Raw genomic sequence first — 20,018 nt, forward strand, 5'->3', positions numbered from 1 at the left:
TGTTGATATTGACCTCATCGACTTCGGCTCCCGTCGCAGCCTCATACGCTTCGCTATGCGTGATCTCAGCGACATACGTGCTCCTGTGCAGCACAAGATGAGTTAGGGGAGATCGTATCGCCGAAACATCCGTCGAATATTGCTTTGTCGAGATTCTCGCGTTGCCGTGGCTGGCACCTCTTCCGCATCTCGGCACCTTCTACAGACAGTCGAGACTCACATGCCTCTGAGTGCAGCATGGGCAGACTGTTGCATCTCCCACCACTCTCGATCAATCATCCCCATCTCGATGCCGTCCCAGAATCGCCCCTCATGCCACAGCGCCTCCCTCTCTCTCCCTTCATGCTTAAAACCAAGGCGCTCATACAGCTTGATCGCGCCCTCATTCCACCCCAACGCGCGTATCCTAACCTTGTGCAGCCCGACCCTCCGAAACGCATAGTGAAGCACCCACACGATCGCCTCCCCGCCATACCCCCTCCCCTGATAATCCGGAAGAATGTCAATACCAATCTCGGTATTGCGATGGTGCGCAAAATGCGGCGGGCAGGCTTTCAGATGCACGCAGCCAATAGCTATACCAGCCTCGTCGTCCTCGCTGACTTCCCTCTTTCCCTCTTTGCTTTCCCTATCTTCTTCTTCACCCGCGCCCATCGCCTTCGGTAAACATATCACCGCGCCAATCAGCGTCTCCTCCGCGACGTATTTCTGGTAGTTCTCCGCGTCTTTCTGCCCCGGCAGCTTGGCGTTCGACGCGTTGCCGTTCTGGTACCCGATGCGGTCCTCGTTGAGCGCTGTGAAGAGCGCGTTGTCCCCTGGCGTGCGCACGGCGCGGTAGATGAGATGTGTGCTGCGGAATGGGTCGCGCGGGCGGGGTGGTGGCATTTCTGTCCACCGCGGGGTTGGGGGCTGTGAATGTTCTGGCAACGGGCGGGATGGGTACTTTATAGTGCAGACTCTTGGCCAAATAAGAGCTGTGCGGTTGGGAATTTTGAGATGGGAGGAGTGCGGTGCTATGGGGAGGAGCGGTCACGTGGCGCTTACTTATCGCATGCCCGATAAGCCTGGAGCAGTAGCGAGCGTCCTCCTACAAAATGAGATGGCATATAGCCTAAGGTACAAAGACGCTATCCCTTGGTGCCTACTACCTCTACTAAGAAACTAACAGTACACCCAACAGCTCGTGTTCCGATAATAGTTGTCGCCCGGCTCATACCAATTTCCAACCTGACACCTCGGCACCTTATCCCCGTCCTGGCCCTGAGGATACGAGGGGGTAAACCGGTAATTCCCGACCGTGAAATGAAACGTCTCCTGCTCACTTGTATTGAACCCCGCCTCGATTTCCAGGTCCGAGTACAAACCCGGCACTTTGTTACTCCCTCGGTCGCCAAAATAAAGCTCGTCCCAGTCAGTGCTCATCGGCGTGATGACCTTCTCCCGAGCGTCGCTAATCGACGTCCTGGTCGCCCAGTGGTGCTCTTGGTCGTTGTGCGGCGCAGACCACATGTTCTCTTCGACGAGAAACGTGCAGATGCCAGGGTAGTATTTGGCCCTATCGGTAAGAATGGCCCAATCTAGGCCGGTGCTGTCCATGTGCTCCCCGCCATGTCTCCAGTCAATGCCCGGAATGTCCTGGCCGGCAGGGCATTCGTCGAATATCTTGGCCATGTTGGAGTTGCAGTCGTCTTTGTTTATTGGCTGGAACGCGTTGTCGAGGCCGCTGGTGGTGCTGGAGACTAAGAGCACGACCTGGTCGTTGGTGTCTTTGTTGTACGTTCGCTCGATTCTCTTGTGGCTGCCGATTCGTCCGACTCCGTCATCCCAGCTTGTTGCTTTGGAAGCTTCTTCGCAGAAGTCGCTGATGCCTTTCTGCATCGTTTCTGGGCCGACCCAGAACTGTGCTGTGTTGTCCTCACAGTTCAAGGTCTCAGATGGTGTTGGCTCTGTGGTAGTCGGGGATGGGGATGTGGTGTCGGTAGGAGATCCGGACGGGGTGCCAGAGTCACTCGCGCTGCTGGACGCAACACTGGAGCTATCTGAAACAACACTCGATGTTGGGGTTGGAGTACCACTTCCTGAGCTATTGGACAGGGTTGTGCTTTCTCGAGCTGTTGACGACGAGGTTCCACTAATCCCTGTATCAGATGGTGAGACTGAACTACTCGCCACCGTTGATAGTGTCGTGGGAGAAGGCCCAGTGGTTGGTCCAGTCATTCCGCTACTATCGCTCACAGTCATAGAAGAGAAGCTCATCGTGAGGGATTGGAAGATCTCAGGCGGCGTGTAGGTACCATATTCGAAGCCAGGCTGAGAGTACCCTACACCGGGACCATAAGATGTAGGCCACGATTGTCTAGCACATGCAGCATCCGAAGCAGACATAGTGACCGAGGCCGTACCAGTAAGACTGCAACCCGACCGAGTACCTGTTTCGATCGCGGTAGCGCACTGAGTCCCAGTAGCTCCACTCGTCGGACAAGAGATGTGAGTCAAGTAGTCGGTGACTACCGCACCGGAACACGACGAACTAGATGAGGAAGTACTCGTCGAGCTTTCTTGGTCGCTTGAAGGTGTTTGGGAGGGCGTATTCGATGTTTCGGGATCATTTGGATCGTTAGGGTCGTTCGGATCGGGCTCTTTGTTTCTATTTTTCGGATCGTCGGGGTCACTATGGCTATGTTCACCATTTTCGCTCACGGGAGGACATTTCCCTAACGGTATTTCGATGTTGATAATAGGAACCTTGGCCTTGATGCAGCCACCAAGATGGAAATCCGGCAGATTTGGAAGAGATATCTGAACATTGGGGACCTTGGGTATGTTAAAATAGACAACCCACAGGGCGGCCGCGTCGTCGTCGTCGTCATCGTTATCACAGTTGCCCTTGCAGACACACCCACAGTGAACGATGGGAAGATCGGTAGGCTGGCCATTGACGTTGGTGTGCAGCCAGAAATTCTTCTTCCAGTTCGAGTTCGATGTCTGGCTGGCTGAGATCGTTGTGTCGGCTGTGATGGTTGACGAGACTCCATAGTTATCCCAGGTAGTCATTGACAAATAGCTGTTAATTTCTTCATCGGAATATGATACCGTGGTAGGTGCTGGTGGTGGAGTTGTAGTGGGTTGGCCGGGTGGTACTACGGTAGCAAAGGTGTCAGTTGGCGTGGTGTCAGAGACGGAGGTAGAGACGCTCGATGGCACGCTCGATGACACGTTTGGAGACTCGCCCGGAGGAACAATCGAGGACGCACTTGTCGACATTGACAGAACCGACGATGTATTAGTGAGAGACCCCATAGCTAAGCTGCTCGTCTTCCCAATGGCGATCGATGACGAAGTGATGGGCGAGTTGGTGCTGGATGGTGCCAATGGTAACCCATCTGTACCAGTAGGGTGCGGAAATGTACTGCCGGTCAAAGTGATTGGTAATCCATCCGTGCCAGTGCCGAGCGACGTTGGACTGCTAGATGAAGCTGCTGAAGGTGTATCAGACGAGGTCGGATCAGCGGAAGAAAGCAAGGTGGAGAGAGAAGAGGAGGCTGGATCCCCCGGAGTCGCTGGCAGTCCTGTTGAGTTTCTCGAACTCAAAGCGGTAGAGTCAGCTGCAGTGCTAGTCTGCGAGCTAAGCTCTGTAAAGGTTGTTGTCGAATCGACTGGTCCTGTGGTAGTTGTGCTGGTGTTTGTGAAGTTGAATGGATAGATGGTAATAAACCCCGTTGTCTGAATAATAGGTTGCCCATCAGAAGTGACAGTTGTAACGAGAGGTACGGTTGTAATAGGTGTATTCTGGTCTAGCATAGTCCCAGTTCCAGGAATTTGCGAGTCTGCGCTTGAAGGTGAAATTTCTCCGGTAGAGGGAGTGTTGGCATTCGCCGGGTCGGTACTTGAAGATGGAGCCACTCCGGTAGAAGCTGGTGTGTCGGGTATCTGGGATGTATCCGCAATCTGTGCCGTCGCCAGAATGGCAAGCAAGAGAAAAAGAAAGCTGATTATTCGAATCATAATTGGAAAATGCGTAGGCCACACTGAAAGTAATGAGCGATCTACTGATCGTTATAAGTATCTGCTTTCATTCTAAGAAGGTGGCGGCAAACGTTACTATCTGAAAATCCTTGATTCAAGGCCCGATTGAAGGAGATGCCAGATTGCGTACTTTTCCTTCCCTGCGCCCCAAATGTAATTACACGGATGAGGTATTCGAACATACAACGAGAAGGAAGAATTTTTGGCGCATCTCGTGATGGACAAGGTGCTGGATCAGGATGAAATTTCGCGGCACAGCTGGACGCCTTGATTCTTGTGATCCTAAAACCTTCAAGTGTTCGCCCGATAATGACGTTAGTCGACCTATGGAACAGCTTTGGATGACAATTATAGCCCTGTCGTGCAGGAAGTTGTATATGTAGCAATTTAAGGCGAGGCATAACAAAGGTTGTGAAGGAACAAAGCTCGGGTCGCGTTCAATCTTCCACAGTTGACAGATTTACGGCATAGCATAGATCTGACAGACATCGGTTGACTGCAGTACAGAAGGCGGACTCGCTACGCCTCCAACACCAGAGTTCCTGAAACGGCTTAAAAGTTGCCCGAGAGTTATATTCAGCCCCTAAATCTGAATCTCCACTTGCTGTGTCAACACGTGGATGAACGCCTCAACGGATGCAGGAACCCAGACATAGGGGACATCCTTAATCCGCGAAAAATACGAAACGAAGTTTGAGAAAGGCTCAAGGCAGCCATTGAGGAGGATGGGCCGGGGAGCCTCCTGACCAAAACTTTTGCTCCTTTTGGATTATCATCTTTATTCGATGGTTAGCTGACACGTAGGCATTTGAATGAGATGCATTAGAGAAAGTCAAGCATTTAAACGGGTCGATAACTGCTCTCGACCCAAAAGTGGCAGTCACATTACATCTTCGTAGGACACCATGCATCAGCATCCCATCTATCACTTGGTGCTTATTACAGCACTGCTATGCATTTCTCCAGCCATCTATGGATTCTGGAACTCTGCTGAAGTACATCGCTCAGTGGTAGTAAAACGCGACTTTACTCCAAAGTACGAAACCGGAAAGAAATCTTCAAACATAGGCTCATACCTTTACAGATCTTACCATTCGCTTTTGCGACGCGCCAACGACCCAGAGGTCGACGGCGAAGAAGACCTTCCAACCAACCTCGGAACCTGTGTCCCTCGTTGTGTTCTGACAGACACAGCACGCGGCACTGATGGAACCAAGGCGAAAAGATCAAATGTTTTATCAGATGCCTCCTGTCTCCTCGGATCGTCTTCTTGCCTTAAGGCACGCGACACTTCCAATAACTCAACGAACCGACTTCAAAAGCGAGCTCGGCCACTTCCCGGTTATGGCTCCAATGATGATCTTCGCACCAAGACTCAACAACAATTGAATGATTGGATCATGCAAAGATTGCCTGATCCTCGAAATACGGGTACTGATGTTACGATGCTTTGGAATCAAAGAGATCCTGGACAGTGGATTGATTTGAAGACTTACCGGGGAAGGAACGGAGAATACAAGCCGTATGGGATACCCACTTCGTTTTTCCAACAACCAGGCAATGATGCATTTGCATGGGGAACTATCGGCCTCATAGGATGCAGTATGTATATCATTATAAAGACACCCACGCCGCAGGATACAAGATCGGGCGTCTACATGGCACACATCTGGGAGTAAGTTTTGAGACCTATAGTCCCTGGCGAAAAGCTGACTCGATAGGTCACCGGGATTCTCCAACGACGTCGAAGGTACCAGGACTTGGAGTTTGGCACAGACAGGGGCCTACATCAAGGATTTCATCAGCAAGGGCTTCCCTCAGGCAAACTACAACAGGTGGATCCCGGCCGACCGTCGTGAACATCAAACAACTTTCCAAGAGGGTTTGAACAACTACGGCACGCACCTTGGAAACGGACATGTCATTGCAATGCATCCGCAAAAATACGACCTTGAGGAAGTTAACGGAGTGGAGCAATATGTTCCGGGCGAAGGCCCTCAGCATCCAGACGGTCTCAATTTGTTGAAGACCACCGTCAACAAGGTAATGCAAAGTAATCATCAGAGTACTCTCACTTGGTTAGAGGACTATCTCTACCTTCCAAACAGGGAGGACGAGAACCATGTCCGAGCTTTTACGACTCCAAATGGGCGAACCCTGTTCGAGTACGATCCGCAATTCGATTTAGGAAACGGTCAAACCACGAGAATGGGAATGCTTTTGCTTGAGGATGGGGGTCCAAGAGGTCGACAGAATGCAGATGGTACCTATGAGCCTGGCCCCGGTGGACCTTTTTTCTTCAATTTTGGCACCACGTCCGCCTAGCACGGGAATTGTGAGGATTTATAGATTCTACACCATAACTATGGCTGGTAGTATGGGACAAAAACATTTCGGAATGTGTTATATAAAACTCAACTTTAGGCGTAGAAGAGGGTTGAGCTTCTGGATCTCAAAGCATACCTTTTCTCCTCGTACTCCTCTGCACCATTAGAATATCCTTTCTTTGTCCGACTCTCCTTTGCGCGACTCTTTGGCAAAACGCTCTTGACTCTTCTCATCTTTGACTTTACCTGAAACTCCCCGGTCGGTCTTGCGTAGCCTGGTTTCATCAACTCATCGAAAGCATCTCGCCTCTTAACAAATTCCTCCTCAGTTTCAACTCCGTACATTTCCTCTGCCAACTGCACAATCCTCATATTCTTACTTGTCCTCATCCCGTCCAGCGCACACAGCGTCTCAATATTGTCGATCGGGAATAATCCGCCATACATTGCCATGCCCGTGCGGTTCTTCGCGCGCACATCCGCACCTCGGGAGAGGAGAAACTGGACGGCTTCGTAATCGCCGCGTTGTGCGGCGTCGTAAAGCGCGGTGACTTTCGTACGCGGCACTTTGGGTCCCCCACCATAAGGGTAATGCTTGGGGAATTCATGAACGCCGTTAATGTCGACGTCGCGGTCGAGGAGTGAGGCTGCGACTTGGAGACGGTAGGGTCCTGTTTGGCGGAGAGTAGTGAGAAGGTCTTCTAGTGATGGCGTTGATGGGGGAGGGACAGAGGGTTCTTGAGGAGGACTGTCCATCGTGTCGGGTTGGGCTCGCAGGAAGCTATTGTTCGGAAGACGAGGGGATATTGTATTTCCTCCTCGGGGAATGTGATGTCCTTTTCAGTACTTCACATTATCAGGTGAAGTCTGTGGGTTAGGCAACGATGATGATATCGGTAGCCACGAATCCACTTGGTCTTTTCTCATGCTGTGCCGCAATCCTCCTAAATACTGTGGCGGTGCTGGAAATGAGGCGTCGCTGTCGGGAAACGGCGGATCATTTCGCCGACAAACTCCGCAACTGCGGGCGTACGCACGAACAATAACACACGAAATGGCGAGTCCTGTCTTGACATTGATTTGAACACTTTATCTTCAGATTGGAACTACACTAGTGCTTCGACGGTTTTGGCCCCTTTCCTATTTTGGGATGGTCTGGTCCGTTTTCACTAGCGAGCCTTTGCAAAAGCCGAAGACCGCTCCTTATGATTCCCGACGGACAACAGTCGGGCACTGTTTTAAGGCCAGTCTCCTGCGGCTACGCTGCTCCACCCAGCATGCGAAAAGTTCCGCGATGCTTGAGGCTCGACGGGACGGACGATTGATGACTGCGCTGGGCTGGGCCGGGCAAACCCCTGCTCGTGCATGGCCAGAAGGAACAATGACACGGGAATTGCGATCCTTATTCGGCTAAGTAAACTGGTTTACTAGGTAGAGACGCGCTTTCAAGATGGAATCTGAAAACCTGAACAAGCGGGTCGAGCTAATAGCAGGGACCTGCTCGAAGTTCGCGGTGTGAAGCGCAAGAGACAGAAAACCCCGGCTCTCTGTATCAGGTCTCGGGGTTGGCCAACGGCGCAGGAGGTGGCCAAACTCTCGAGGCCGATCTGCCTTGAGGTGCGTGCTCTCCGTCGCCGGCCTTGGGGATGTCGGTTTAGGTAAGGTATTTGGGAGGGGTACTTCTATGCCTGCTGCCTTGCGGCGTCTTGCGCGCGGGGTTCCCTTTGCTACTCTGTATATTTTCGTTCCTTGACTTCCATCTCGCCGTTTCTCCCAAGTAGTACTTCTTCAAGGCAATTTCCTCAGGATGCCGCATTGCCTTCCGTTCGGACACGGCGCCACTGATCCCGACTTCGACATGATACAGCCGCGACCAAGATCAAGAGAGTCGAATCCAAATACCGACATGGACGGAGCAGTCGTCTCCAACGACCTCTCAGAGAAGTTGCATTTAGGAACGAAAGCGCGCAAGCGCAGAAGAGCGCACTCAGATCCAAAAGGTTTCGCAGCTCGGCCAAGACGGTCTTCCTTTGGTGGATTGCGGAAGACGAAGTCGGCGCCAGTTGGTTTAGACCTTCCTGCAGTACACGAAGACACGAAAAATATGAAAGAGATGGGACGATTCGAGACGGTATCAAAGTTACTCAAGCCATCGGATACCCTGATAGAGGCGAAAGAGGTTGATCACGCAAAAAGAGACGCTCTGGCCTCGAACACGTCCAGCTCCATTACGCGTTCCAAATGTCCGCCGGCAAGGAATTCCGATGGGACCCCAGCCGATCCAATCGCGACGCCGTCCCCGCCTGCGACCCCCCCACAACCCAAGAAACAGCCCTCGGTGCTTCCACCTCTTCAACTCCCAGCGCACGAAGCAAAAGAAGAGTACAAGATCCCCCAATTATCACCGATTAAAGTATCGACCCGCATATCCTGGAATCTCCCGAACCTCACTCTAATCATCTCCGATCGATCTTCGACAACTCCAGAGCCAAATCTACAGCCAGAGGTCGAGTCCGAACCCCAGCCCGAGGAGAAACCACCAAGCTCCCGACACTCCTCTAAGCGCGTAGCCTTCTCTAAAGCCGCAGACGAGATCATCGCACCCAGAAAGCAGATCCCCGAGCACTGTCCTTCACTCCACCGCCAGTCCTCCTGGAGCAGCGTATTCCTGCTCACCGTAGCCTCTCCTGTGAAACCGGTCAAGGGCCAGGCGGTCGGGAAACCAATCCTGAAACGATCGAGTTCGAACCTAGAGGACCGCATAGAAGAGCAACGCAAAGAAGAGGCAGACAGAAGTGGCGGCGAGCACGTCTACCTAAGCGCACTGATGGAAAAGAACCTGAAGCGACTGCCGCGGAGCAAAAGCGGTATGAAAGCGAGCGGTGCGAAACCTACAGTATCGCTGGTCCAGCTTCCGGAATCGCTGTACTCCATGTCTATTTCGGATGGCCGAAGAACCCCGCCTGCTATCCAGCATAACGCGTCGCCGCCTTCCTCCTCGTCCTCGGCGACATCTTTCGACTCGTCGTCATCCTCCTCGAGCAAGGATAGCGCGTTCAAGGCCGTCACTCTGAGCGAGCCGATTCACTTCTCAAGGCCGCGTTCGCGGGGAGGTTCTCCTGAGATGCCGCGACCGACTACGTCACCTGCGACTACGCCCGTGCGGAGTCCGAATAAGCATTCTAGCACGCAGTGTGAGGGGAAGTGGCTTCGAAGAGGGAGCAGAGGAAGTCTCCATGGTGGGCAAGCTGAAGCTCCTCCCGTGCCGCCGCTTCCGAAGAGCCTTGGGGCATTGAGGGCCTGCTAGGCATCTGTCGGACCCGTACAGCAACCTCACGTGATGCTAGCATAATAGAAGAGAAGAGACAATGTTGAGAGCGACATGGACTATCTACCGGGGTTAGATAAGACGAGATAGAGTTGGCTGGGTCACCACAAGTACACATTTTTCATAATCATATTTCATTCTTATTCCAACATCAATTCAACGCCTTCGCAAATTATCCAATGCTCCCGCAAGAGACGCTAGCACCGCAAAAAACCTTCTACTTCTTCTTCCCCGTGGCGTCATCGCTTTTTTTCTGTCCCGCTTCCCTCTTTCCCTCCTTCTTTTCCTTCTTCTGGGATGCCTCCCACCTCGCCACCGCCAGCATCGTCTGCCGAGTAAAAATCACCTCTCTACAGTTCGGGCACCGCGGATCAACCATCTCCCCCTTGCGCCCAACATGCACCTTGATAATCCACGGCTGCACGCACTCCGCATGGAAGACATGTCCGCAGCGCAGCAGCCACACGCACGGCTCCTCCCCTGCCGTCATGTCGTCGTAGCAGATCGAGCAAGGGCGGTCGTCGGGCGGATCCCGCACCGCGTTGGCGTACTCCAGGACATCTCGACCGCGGCTGCCCACCTCCAGCTTCCCATCGTTGATGTTGCTGAGGTGGACGCGGTCGTGGGAGAAGAAGGCCAGCACGCCGGGTGGATGGTAGAATGCCGTGCTGCCACCCAGGGGCAGTGCGTCCAGGGCATTGTCGCGGATAACCCGCGCGATCCGCCCCTCCGCATCGAACCCCTTCGTCCGCACCGCGTCCAGGATCCAGCCGTGCATCCTCCACGCCAGCTGCTCAGCGCTGATCGTGCTGCCCCGCGGCGCGATAGCCGTCGGAAACACGTGGTTCGCCAGGAACAGCAGGGTCGCGCCGATGTTCTCCTCGGCCAGCACGCGCCGCACGCGCACCGGCGTCGGATCCGTCCAGTCGCCCATGCGCAGCGTGTACATGGCGTCGAGCTGGCGGGCCTTGCCGTCGGCGTTCCAGAGCGGCACGCCGCGCTCGGAGCGCAGTATCAGCCTCCAGCAGTGCGTCCACAGCTCCGCGACGAAGAGCCCCAGGCGCACGAACTCGTGCAGCACCCAGTACACGGCTTCGGCGTCGAAGGCGCCCGGCGCGACGAAGGGGCGCAGCGCGCGCCCGAGCCCGTGGAACTTGCTGCCCGGGTGCGTGCCGGGGCCGTGCGTCTTGTCGTACTGCATGACGCTGTCGTAGGCGCGGATGAGCATGTCGCAGTGCTGCTGCGTGGTCTTGCAGGGCAGGTACTGCGGCTGCGGCTCGAGGTAGGCGGACCATGTGCGGGCGAGGGAGCCGTCTGGATCGGCGTCAGGGTGGATAGCACAGCGGAGGAACCATTGCTGTCCGCGGGAGATTTCGTAGCCGTAGGGCGGCGGGCGGCGGAGGACGATGCGCGCTGGATCCCCGATCTTGCCCCGGTTCTTCCGGATGATGGCCTTGTAGGAGTCTACGTCCATGATGGTGGTGAGATGTGGCCGACCCTTCTCACCGACGGTGTAGCGCTTTGTTCCCCAGGCCTGGTAGGCGTCGTCGAGTTCCTCTTGGATGCAGCTGCGGACGTGGTCGGACTTGGTGGTGGCGACGAGGTGGATGTTGATGGCGAGCTCGCTCAGCTCTTGCAGCACTTGGATCACCTCGTCGACGGGGCTGCCGTGCAGTGTTGAAGCGAGATCGGGGAGTGGGATGTACTCGGGCTCGCGTGGTCGGCCCGGCGCTCGAGCCAACGTTCGGAAGCTTGTGAAGTGCGGAAGTTTGTTGTTGAGAGACATTTTAGGGGATCTGTTTGGCGCTTCGCAGTTGTGATCACTAAGGGGTCAAGGGGGTTAGATGAGACGAAGTGCGTTGTTCAGATGAAGTATAAACCCCAATCGTGCATTCACAATGCCAGGCCAGTGCCAGTCGTGTAGAGATACCCGTTGAGAAATTGATACCCTTATTTTGGCTAGTCACTGATGGTTCCCTGGTTCGTGATGCTGCTGGGCAGTGGTCGGTGTTGGCGGGAGCACCCGAACACCACTAAAACCCCCTCAAGCGGTCGTCGAACCAAGCTCACCCAGAACTGCGTCTCGTCTAGTCTCCTACAGTAATTATACGTCCTCGTAGTTGTCCATCTTCTTCTGGGATAACCCTGCAACATCTCGACTCTATTGGTGGTTAGCGTGTGCAGAGCTGCGGGGAGTGAATCCTGTCTCTCGATCGCGAACAACATTGTGCAGATACTTGAGCCAACCTGCCATCCGAGTCTCTCCTGGTGTTCTCGTCCACTACTGCTCACCAGCGCTTCCTTGTCTGAGTATTTGTCCTACCCACCAATACTCGAGAAAGGGCCCAGTGTCGGTATTGTAGAAAGTCCACACTGGAAGCATGAGAAAGTAGTACCGCTATCGCCGACACTGCATCCTGCTATTGCTACAATCCAACACTGATGCATTCTTTCTTCCGGACCTCTCAACTCCTTCCAAAACCATTCATTAAGCTTCCACACAGTGCCGGAGGACCCTTAGCTACGGTGACTAAGCGGCTGCCGCGGAAAGGAGTGGCGAGTGGCTTCGACTCCCCTAGCTGACTTTCACATTCCAGGAGCTCGTCAACAACCGGCCCAATGCGTCGGACGATAACATACAGACAGCCTTATTGCTTCGACGAAGAGGAAGAGGATGAAGTCCAGGGAGAGAACGGGGCTGACGAATATGAGGGTACCTAGCGGCATAGTGAAGTCGAGTATGGCGACGTTATGGTGGTGTCATCCCGACTTTTTATTGTTGATCTTTGGAAACACGTACGACTCGTAGCCGAGTCATATACGGAATGCCCAATGCGACTGTATGGCGGCGAGGATGAGGCCTGGAGAGCATTAGAGGATGCTGGCTCAGGTTTCGTAAGGACCCCTTATTAGCGCCCGAGGTGCAGGCAAAGGTGCGCGAGCCGAGGGCTACGAGATGAGCGTGGAGCAGATCCGAGAATGGTTTTGATGGAAGCAATCGAGGAGTCGGACTTGGATTTTTCGCCTGGAAGATGTCTGCCAATTGCTCGGCCTGACCATGATGCATTAGTGCCTTCCAATTCGGCGTCTTACAATCCAGAATGCTGACCGTTGTTTCCACAGCGCGTACTGCTGTTTGATACGCACCCTGTTTTTACCGGTGCCGGAGCACGAAATAAATGCTGCACGTCTACGTAAGCGTGAACATTGCGTCGTTTGGGAAAGGAATTTTCATTTCGCACCTGTGCAGTGTCAGTGCCTAGACGAAGCAATGGTGCAATTGATGCGCGGGAAACCAAGTGAAATCTGACCATGTGCACATCTTGCCCTACCTCGTGCGCACTTCAACGTCCTCGACACTCACTTCAGCGCCAAACACAAACCATCAACGCGCAAACGCGCCATAGCCAGCAAACAACATGAACCGACCCGACCCCCTCCGATCGCTTCGCGATACGGCGCCCGCATACGACTTCCCAGATCCGCTCGCTAGCCAGGGTGCTTTCATCCGCTGTCTCCGCCAGGCGCTCGTCTTCTATCTGGACGAGGCCACAATCAACGGGACGCCAGAGTGGACATGCCGCTACGACCGAGGTGTTGGATACTTCTGGGTGCCTTCTGGGCCATGTGTACAGGATATCGAGGTTGTCTTCAACTGCTTCTACCTGCTGGTTTGTACGGCTCTTGTGCACTTCCAGTGGGGTCAGAACCCTCGCTACCCGCGGCGAACGATGGAGCAGCTCCTTACAAGTCTTGCTGCTTTGCCGCACTGGGATGCCCACTTTCTGAACACTCTGGCCCATATTGATCCCAAGGAAGTTTGGGATGCTACCGTCGCCAATGCGTGGGTGATAGGGACCCCAAACCTGCCGGCCCCATCTGCAAGCTTCCTATCGCGCGGCAAGGCGTGGCTCATCCGGTGTGCACTCCATCCGGACATGGAATGGGAGTCGTTCCAGATCGAGGCTATCAAGAAGCTGTTGATACAGCAGCCATACTACGTTCGGAGACCCACCGACTTAAGCGAGCAGTGTCGTGTTGCCGAGACCGGTGATGATGGCGAATTTCCTGCGTTGGCTGAAGCTCTCCGACCCTTCCTGGCAGAGCGCACGGAAGAAGGCGTGTGCGACGGGGAAGCCTTGGTAGCGGTGTTCCACCAATTCGTCCTCATCGCCAGCGCGGTGCTTGAGACATGGCGGCTCTGCAACCCAACCGATGAAGATTCTGTGAGCCCACCCCCATACTTCATGTACATCAATGCGTACTTGCAAATCGAAGCCATCTGGCACAAGCGGGTCGAAGATCCTTTTTCAGAAACCCCGTATCGAGTTCGGCAAGTCCTAACGAGCGTCAATATCAAAGGATGCTGGGACCTGCTTTGGGCAGTAATGTGGAAGATCGCGACGGATGCTCGGTCTTTCACATATGCGTCTACGGGTCTTCGGGATTGGTTGACGAACAACGCATCAAGTTCAGTCGTTGACCCGACCGGGGACATGTCCCGGGTTGTAGCTGGATGGGGTTACGTCAATGGTACGTTGGACATAGGACAGCTTTTTTGGGCTCCTGGACACCGTGTCTACGGGCCTGACGAGGTGGAACTGGCGTTCTACGCCGACGACTTCGGCCGCTTCCCGGACTACCAGATCGAGTTAAGGCGGCTCGACGACGATCTGAGCAGCCGCCTCAACCTGCAAGATGCTGAGTTGGTGCCCGTGGGTCCGCCCATCGAGACACTGCAATACATGTTAGCGGAGCTTTATCCTGCAGAGGAGGAGCTGTGCACAATCTGCCTGGATGGCTTCGAGCATCCCGACTTCGCATGTGTGCAACCGCGAACTTGCAGCCACTGCTTCCATTTCGACTGCATCGACCAGTACATCAACAGCGGGACGGCAGCGAGCAACACATGCCCGAATTGCCGAACGAGGATCTGCGCGCGGAGGCCCAGGATTCCGGCCTCTCAAGAATGAATGCGAAGCTTCGATGACTCTAGCTTGCCGTTGGCTGGCTACGATATGCGTCTTGGAATACGGTGCAAGGTGGCTGACGATTGTGATGCCGCATGCTTATCGACTGGCCATGCGGTGGGGGGAAACAGGTGTGCGATGATGAGCGATTGTACTCAATGCGGACGAGAGGTGTCAATGTCTGCAAGGAGTTTTTATATGGACTGATATTATAAGTAGAAACCCCCCAAAAAAATATAAGAAGAATAATAATAATGAAAAGTTGTGAGCTTGCAGAGTGATGGTGAGGCAGGATGGAGTGATGGAGCGAGTGCGTGGGTGACGCGATAATCCTGGCTTAGTCAGCGGCAGGTGTGAACGCATTCGAAGCAAGAGCGACGTGAGAAGCGGCGGACAGATTTTGAAGGGTCGTAGTAATTCGGGAGAGACCTGCTACCGCTAAACATCATTTGGGCCATCCGGGGCCGTACGCGGTAGAAGGTAGAAGCCGAGTGGTACTGTTCTCGCAAGGCAGATTGCGCCCCCCTTGCGGAGTACTGTACCATCCTTCCTCACATGAAGATGCAACCAAACTGTAAAATGAGGCTCCGGATCGTGTACCGGGGAAGCCGTTTCGGTGTGACGTTGGTTTGTTTCGCACGCAAGGTGGCACCCCGGTGCGTAATATGCGTGCCGCGATCCCAACGCCTGGACCCCCTAATCTCAGCGGCATCTCGAGATGCATGCAGTTGGGTCTCCAGCATCGAGAGCAAAGAACACAAGATGCGAGATGTTTCGTGTTGGAACAGGAACTTTCCTGTCCGAACAAAGGCAGGACAACCAAGGATGGCGCGTTTGGCGGCGGGCTCAAGCATGGATGCCAACGCGAAACACGGCGGCTTGAGCGGCATTGGCCAATGACGACGCTTGGCCGAGCGAGATGACGTGCGCACCGGCACATCGCGCGCCGGCGCGTTTCTTATCGCAAGCTCTCCATCGCCGTTCGTGCCGTGCATGGCAATTTGACATTTGCCTGCCCGCTTTGACTGGCCGGATCGAGGAGCCGGGGGCAAGGTCCTCGCTCCATCCAGGAGCCAAATCCCGGATTTCTCTTCCTTCCACCCTCTCGTCAACTTCAGGAGGCACGGTGAGAAGGATCGGATCTTTCACTCGCTACTTCCCCCGCGTGCTGCTTGCGACTTCTGCGACCGACCGTGTGTGCGACCGCCTGAGACGTCACCTAGGCAGACATCAACACCGCAAGAAAGCCAGGAGCTTCCTTTCCCACCGCACAGTCACTCGTTCCGCACAGCTCTACTGTCAACATCTTCCCTCGTTTAGACCCGGGCCCCCGCTTGACCACCGCCGTATCTCATTCCATCTCCCATTGTGTCTATCTCTGCGCCTTCAGATAGCAGCCGACCATGCGCACCGCGCTCTTGACCTCCGCCCTCGCCGGCGTTGGCGCTGTCAACGCGATCGCTACCATCTCGGTGAAGGGCTCCAAGTTCTTCACGAGCGATGGCGACCAGTTCTACGTCAAGGGTAGGCCCATTATGAGAGTATACAGAGCGTCTCGCTGACGGAATGCCAGGCATTGCCTACCAGCTCGTCCCCGACGACCCGCTCATCGACAACACACAGTGCAAGCTCGACGCAGAGCTAATGAAGTCAATTAGCACCAACTCGATACGTGTCTACCATGTTGATCCCTCTGCCGAGCACGACGACTGCATGAGCACCTTCGCCGACGCCGGCATCTACATCTGGCTAGACTTGGATACCTTCGATACGCAGATTGAGCAGGTGCGGACATTGTGACAGCACACCGTCTAGAAGCAGGCTGACTGAGGTAGACATCGCCGCACTGGAACCAGACCCAGCTTGACCACTTCTCCGCCGTCATGGACACCTTCCAAAAGTACGACAACCTGGCTGGCTTCTTCGTCGGCAATGAAGTCCTCACGACAGGTATGCCTCCCCCCTCATCATTACCCAAAACGCCTGCTGACCATTCGTAGGTAACGGCTCCGTCGCCGCACCCTTCGTCAAAGCCGCCGCCCGCGACCTCAAAGCCTACCGCGACTCCAAAAACTACCGCAACATCCCCATCGGCTATTCCGCCGCCGACATCTCTACGCTGCGCCCCATGCTGCAAAACTACCTCGCGTGCGGTGACAATTCCTCCGAAGCCCTCGACTTCTACTCGCTCAACGCGTACGAGTGGTGCGGCGAATCGTCCTACATGCAGTCCGGCTACAACATGCTCACCGAGAACGTGACGAACGTGGGCTACAACATCCCCATCTTCCTGTCCGAGACTGGCTGCATCAAGCCACCACCCCGCACCTTCGACGACCAGGCCGCCATTTTCGGGGATGAAATGGCCAATGTTTGGTCCGGTGCGATTGTCTACGAGTGGATCATGGAGGCAAATGAATATGGCCTTGTCAGCTATGGCCCCAAGGTTGAGCCTGGCCCCAGCGCCCCGCCGGACGGATATACCCGCTCTGGAACACCGACGCCTATCTCGCCTGACTTCGATAACCTGAGCAACCACTGGAAGACGCTGAGTCCGTCTGGCGTGAAGGAGTCGGAGTACAATCCTACGCTTACGGCTCCTCCGTGTCCAGCGTTTACTTCCGAGGCTTGGGAGGTCGACCCTACCTCGAAGCTCCCTACGCTGGGGCAGACTTACCAGGCGCAGGCGGGCGGTACTGGAGGTGGTTCTCAAGCTACGGGATCTGGAAGCTCAGCGACAGCAAGCGCGACAAGGGGCGCTGCTCCAGGCAACCCCGCGCGGGAGCTACAGAGCATGGGCATCGGTCTCGTTGGTGTTTTCGCCGGCTTCCTCATCTGGATGTGAGAGGCACCCTTCTTTTCGATTTCGAAACCATGCGCAGGGACGCATTTCAAGGGCGCGTACCGAGAACGCGAACCGGGTAATGGGCTTGTAGAGATGGTTTGCAATAATGGCTTGGTCGGTACATATACCCCGGTTGTTTCGTTTCCTTTTCCATACTGGTGGGCCTGGTTGCATGAGCAGTTGCACAGCGAGCAATTGGGAATGGCGTTGGTTCTATGCATACGGACATGATACCATGTAATGTGTCGGTGGAAGGAAAACAAAAGTACCTACCTACTCATACCCTTGTAGATATCGAATAGCATGTCTGATATTGGCAGTTCTTGCATCCCGCTGAGAGCGCAATAGTGACGGTTTCCTTGTTTCCCCTGGAAATCACATCGGATACAGTTCCCCCTTGCGTTTTGGCTCCCTTCGTATGACTTTCGTTCATGTTAGAGGAAATACTCGGTTTCGCTTTCTCCCGCTTCTTCCTCCACTTTTCCACCTAGCCACAACCCCATCGACAGGTCCAAGCAAGCCTAGACTGCCACTATCCCTCCTCATCCATCCAAAAACCCCTCGTTTCTTCCCCAAGCAACCTAATCCAGAACTTTTGTAGCACATTTCACTTCACTCCACTCCACTCCATCAGAGCACTCACTCGTCTACACCACACCACCCGCGCACTCCCTACCTCACCACGCTCCGCTCACAGCACTTCGCAAATTGAGCCGATTGTGCAAGCAGGCAGGTAGGTAGGTAGGTGTACGATGCATCGTTCTCGTATTGTATCATGCCTCGATCAACTCATTGCACCTACGTCGACCGACCGACCGACCCGCGTTCCACGCATGTTGACGGACGGATTAAAGGCCGCAACAATGCGCATACAGATCTTTGGAGCGTGGTACTCTTCCTACGTATATTGGTTAGTTCCCCCTCACCCAAGTGCAATACACCCGTCCTGTCATAGCTTGGCTGCCCGGCCGACTGACTGGCATAAAAGTAGACGTTCCGCGGTCCGAAATCTTGGACGCACTGAGTAATCACATCACAGAGGGATATCACATCGTATCGCAAGGGTCCAAGAAAAGACAGTATGGAGAAGAACAGACTTAGATTTCAGGAATGGGCGCCAGCTCAAGAACAACCCGATCACCAGCACAGGGCTTTCCCTCCTTCGCCGTTCCACCCACCAAAGCAAGCAGAACAGAGTCCGAGTATCTTTCCCTCATTAGTGCATGGCATTGATACAGTTCCCTCCATCCGTCTAATCCCCAGGGTGCAACATTGAATAGTTCTTTTTGGTGAAGTCTCTGATATTTCCGATCCGTGCTCTTACTCCGACATCATGAAGAGATGGAGGTATTTGTCAAGACAGGGTATGGAAGGGAAGAAACGCGCAGATGGTGACGTAAAGGGAGCGTCTACCACTGCACAGCGCCCTGCTGGGTGGTCTCGGCGCCCCAGCCCTCGGTGCCGGCCTCCTGGGTGCCAGTAGCAGCCCAGTCCGTCGCATCGGCGTCCCAGCTGCCGCCACCTGGCTGAGCAGCAGCCTGGGAAGTGAAGGCACCAGCAGTAGCGCCAGAGACCTCCCACTCGCTGGTGAAGCCCGCTTCGACCGGACCAGTACCGACCTCGTCGGCACCGGGGACCTTGGCCTCCTCGACACCCGTGGCGTCCTTGTTCTCCTCCGCCTCAGGGTCGCGGTAGAAGTACAAGTCGGTCATGACATCCCACTCGGTCTCGCGGGAGGCGAGGGTGCCACGCAGACGAAGGACCTCACGGGCAAGCATCCACCAAACTAGACCAATGGCGTGGCGTCCCTTGTTGTTGGTGGGGATGGCAATGTCGACGAACTCGGTGGGAGAATCGGTGTCGCAGAGGGCCTTTCTCCATTAGCATCACCCGTTTCCACGTTCCCCGAGTAAACTCACAATGACCGGGATGTTGACATAGGACGCCTCCTTGATTGCCTGCGCATCGGTGCGCGGGTCGGTGACGACGATCAGGCGCGGCTCCTTGAACGAGCGGGTGATGTAGTTGGTGAAGTTACCGGGGGTGAAGCGACCAGCAATGGCGACGGCACCGGTGTGCGCGGCGAACTTGAGCACGGCACGCTGGCCGTAGGGACGAGCAGAGATGACGCAGACTGCAGATAATTAGCTATCAATCCTTTATATCCAATATCCCAAAATTGCATGTTCAAGCGGAAGCTTGAAAGTTCCGCTACGGCCTGAAATAAGAAATGAGAACGTACTGTCGGCGGGGTTGTCAATGGCGACGATGATGCGCGCAGCCATGACAATCTTCTCCCACGTCTTGCCAATGTTGAGAACATTGACGCCATCCGGGCGTCTCTTCCACAGGTATGGCTCCATGTGCACCTGGAGATTCTTGGCCCCGAGATGGCACTGCGCCGCGAGCATCATCTCGATGTCCTGCTGCGTCGGGTTGAAGATGGCGGGGAGGTTTGCGGGCGCCATCTTGGAGGATTGGCTGGTGTTGTGAGTCGAAAGGAGGGTTGTCGTGCAGTTGGA

At 54.7% G+C, this 20,018-nt stretch overlaps 8 protein-coding genes across 8 annotated transcripts; 3 read left to right on the forward strand and 5 right to left on the reverse strand.

Annotated features, from left to right (window-relative positions):
- Nucleotide 1: 1 nt before the first annotated feature.
- On the reverse strand, nucleotides 2-1,001 carry BU26DRAFT_518510 (acetyltransferase). Its single transcript, XM_033828832.1, has one exon. The coding sequence runs from the start codon at nucleotides 883-885 to the stop codon at nucleotides 217-219; it is 669 nt and encodes a 222-aa protein (XP_033685050.1). The 5' UTR covers nucleotides 886-1,001; the 3' UTR covers nucleotides 2-216.
- Nucleotides 1,002-1,161: 160 nt separating this feature from the next.
- BU26DRAFT_504447 (uncharacterized protein) lies at nucleotides 1,162-4,005 on the reverse strand (the record flags this gene model as incomplete). The annotated part of the gene is made up of 1 exon (XM_033826774.1): nucleotides 1,162-4,005. The coding sequence occupies one exon, from the start codon at nucleotides 4,003-4,005 to the stop codon at nucleotides 1,162-1,164; it is 2,844 nt and encodes a 947-aa protein (XP_033685051.1).
- Nucleotides 4,006-4,931: 926 nt separating this feature from the next.
- Nucleotides 4,932-6,351, forward strand: BU26DRAFT_504448 (uncharacterized protein; the record flags this gene model as incomplete). Its single annotated transcript, XM_033826775.1, has 2 exons — nucleotides 4,932-5,701; nucleotides 5,748-6,351. 2 exons carry the CDS (start codon nucleotides 4,932-4,934, stop codon nucleotides 6,349-6,351), a joined length of 1,374 nt encoding a protein of 457 aa, XP_033685052.1.
- Nucleotides 6,352-6,361: 10 nt separating this feature from the next.
- On the reverse strand, nucleotides 6,362-7,109 carry BU26DRAFT_550309 (uncharacterized protein; the record flags this gene model as incomplete). Its single annotated transcript, XM_033832046.1, has 2 exons — nucleotides 6,362-6,710; nucleotides 6,760-7,109. The coding sequence occupies 2 exons, from the start codon at nucleotides 7,107-7,109 to the stop codon at nucleotides 6,638-6,640; spliced, it is 423 nt and encodes a 140-aa protein (XP_033685053.1). The 3' UTR covers nucleotides 6,362-6,637.
- Nucleotides 7,110-8,160: 1,051 nt separating this feature from the next.
- Nucleotides 8,161-9,660, forward strand: BU26DRAFT_504450 (uncharacterized protein; the record flags this gene model as incomplete). The annotated part of the gene is made up of 1 exon (XM_033826776.1): nucleotides 8,161-9,660. One exon carries the CDS (start codon nucleotides 8,161-8,163, stop codon nucleotides 9,658-9,660), a length of 1,500 nt encoding a protein of 499 aa, XP_033685054.1.
- A 238-nt stretch (nucleotides 9,661-9,898) lies between these two features.
- On the reverse strand, nucleotides 9,899-11,467 carry BU26DRAFT_504451 (uncharacterized protein; the record flags this gene model as incomplete). The annotated part of the gene is made up of 1 exon (XM_033826777.1): nucleotides 9,899-11,467. One exon carries the CDS (start codon nucleotides 11,465-11,467, stop codon nucleotides 9,899-9,901), a length of 1,569 nt encoding a protein of 522 aa, XP_033685055.1.
- Nucleotides 11,468-15,637: 4,170 nt separating this feature from the next.
- BU26DRAFT_518517 (glycoside hydrolase family 72 protein) lies at nucleotides 15,638-17,824 on the forward strand. Its single transcript, XM_033828833.1, has 4 exons — nucleotides 15,638-16,175; nucleotides 16,225-16,436; nucleotides 16,487-16,601; nucleotides 16,652-17,824. The coding sequence occupies exons 1-4, from the start codon at nucleotides 16,055-16,057 to the stop codon at nucleotides 17,494-17,496; spliced, it is 1,293 nt and encodes a 430-aa protein (XP_033685056.1). The 5' UTR covers nucleotides 15,638-16,054; the 3' UTR covers nucleotides 17,497-17,824.
- Nucleotides 17,825-18,905: 1,081 nt separating this feature from the next.
- BU26DRAFT_425098 (ribosomal protein S2) lies at nucleotides 18,906-19,964 on the reverse strand (the record flags this gene model as incomplete). Its single annotated transcript, XM_033823606.1, has 3 exons — nucleotides 18,906-19,367; nucleotides 19,416-19,630; nucleotides 19,739-19,964. The coding sequence occupies 3 exons, from the start codon at nucleotides 19,962-19,964 to the stop codon at nucleotides 18,906-18,908; spliced, it is 903 nt and encodes a 300-aa protein (XP_033685057.1).
- Nucleotides 19,965-20,018: the final 54 nt, after the last annotated feature.

Source organism: Trematosphaeria pertusa (genome assembly GCF_010094035.1).
Source record: "Trematosphaeria pertusa strain CBS 122368 unplaced genomic scaffold BU26scaffold_6, whole genome shotgun sequence".
In the NCBI taxonomy this organism is placed as follows: domain Eukaryota; kingdom Fungi; phylum Ascomycota; class Dothideomycetes; order Pleosporales; family Trematosphaeriaceae; genus Trematosphaeria; species Trematosphaeria pertusa.

Bases quoted from the DNA above. Each gene is read 5' to 3' on its own strand.
- BU26DRAFT_518510 (XM_033828832.1), bottom strand. From the start codon at position 885: ATGCCACCACCCCGCCCGCGCGACCCATTCCGCAGCACACATCTCATC.
- BU26DRAFT_518517 (XM_033828833.1), top strand. From the start codon at position 16,055: ATGCGCACCGCGCTCTTGACCTCCGCCCTCGCCGGCGTTGGCGCTGTC. The intron at 16,437-16,486 runs GTGCGGACATTG...TGACTGAGGTAG, and splicing joins TCGATACGCAGATTGAGCAG to ACATCGCCGCACTGGAACCA. The intron at 16,602-16,651 runs GTATGCCTCCCC...GACCATTCGTAG, and splicing joins CAATGAAGTCCTCACGACAG to GTAACGGCTCCGTCGCCGCA.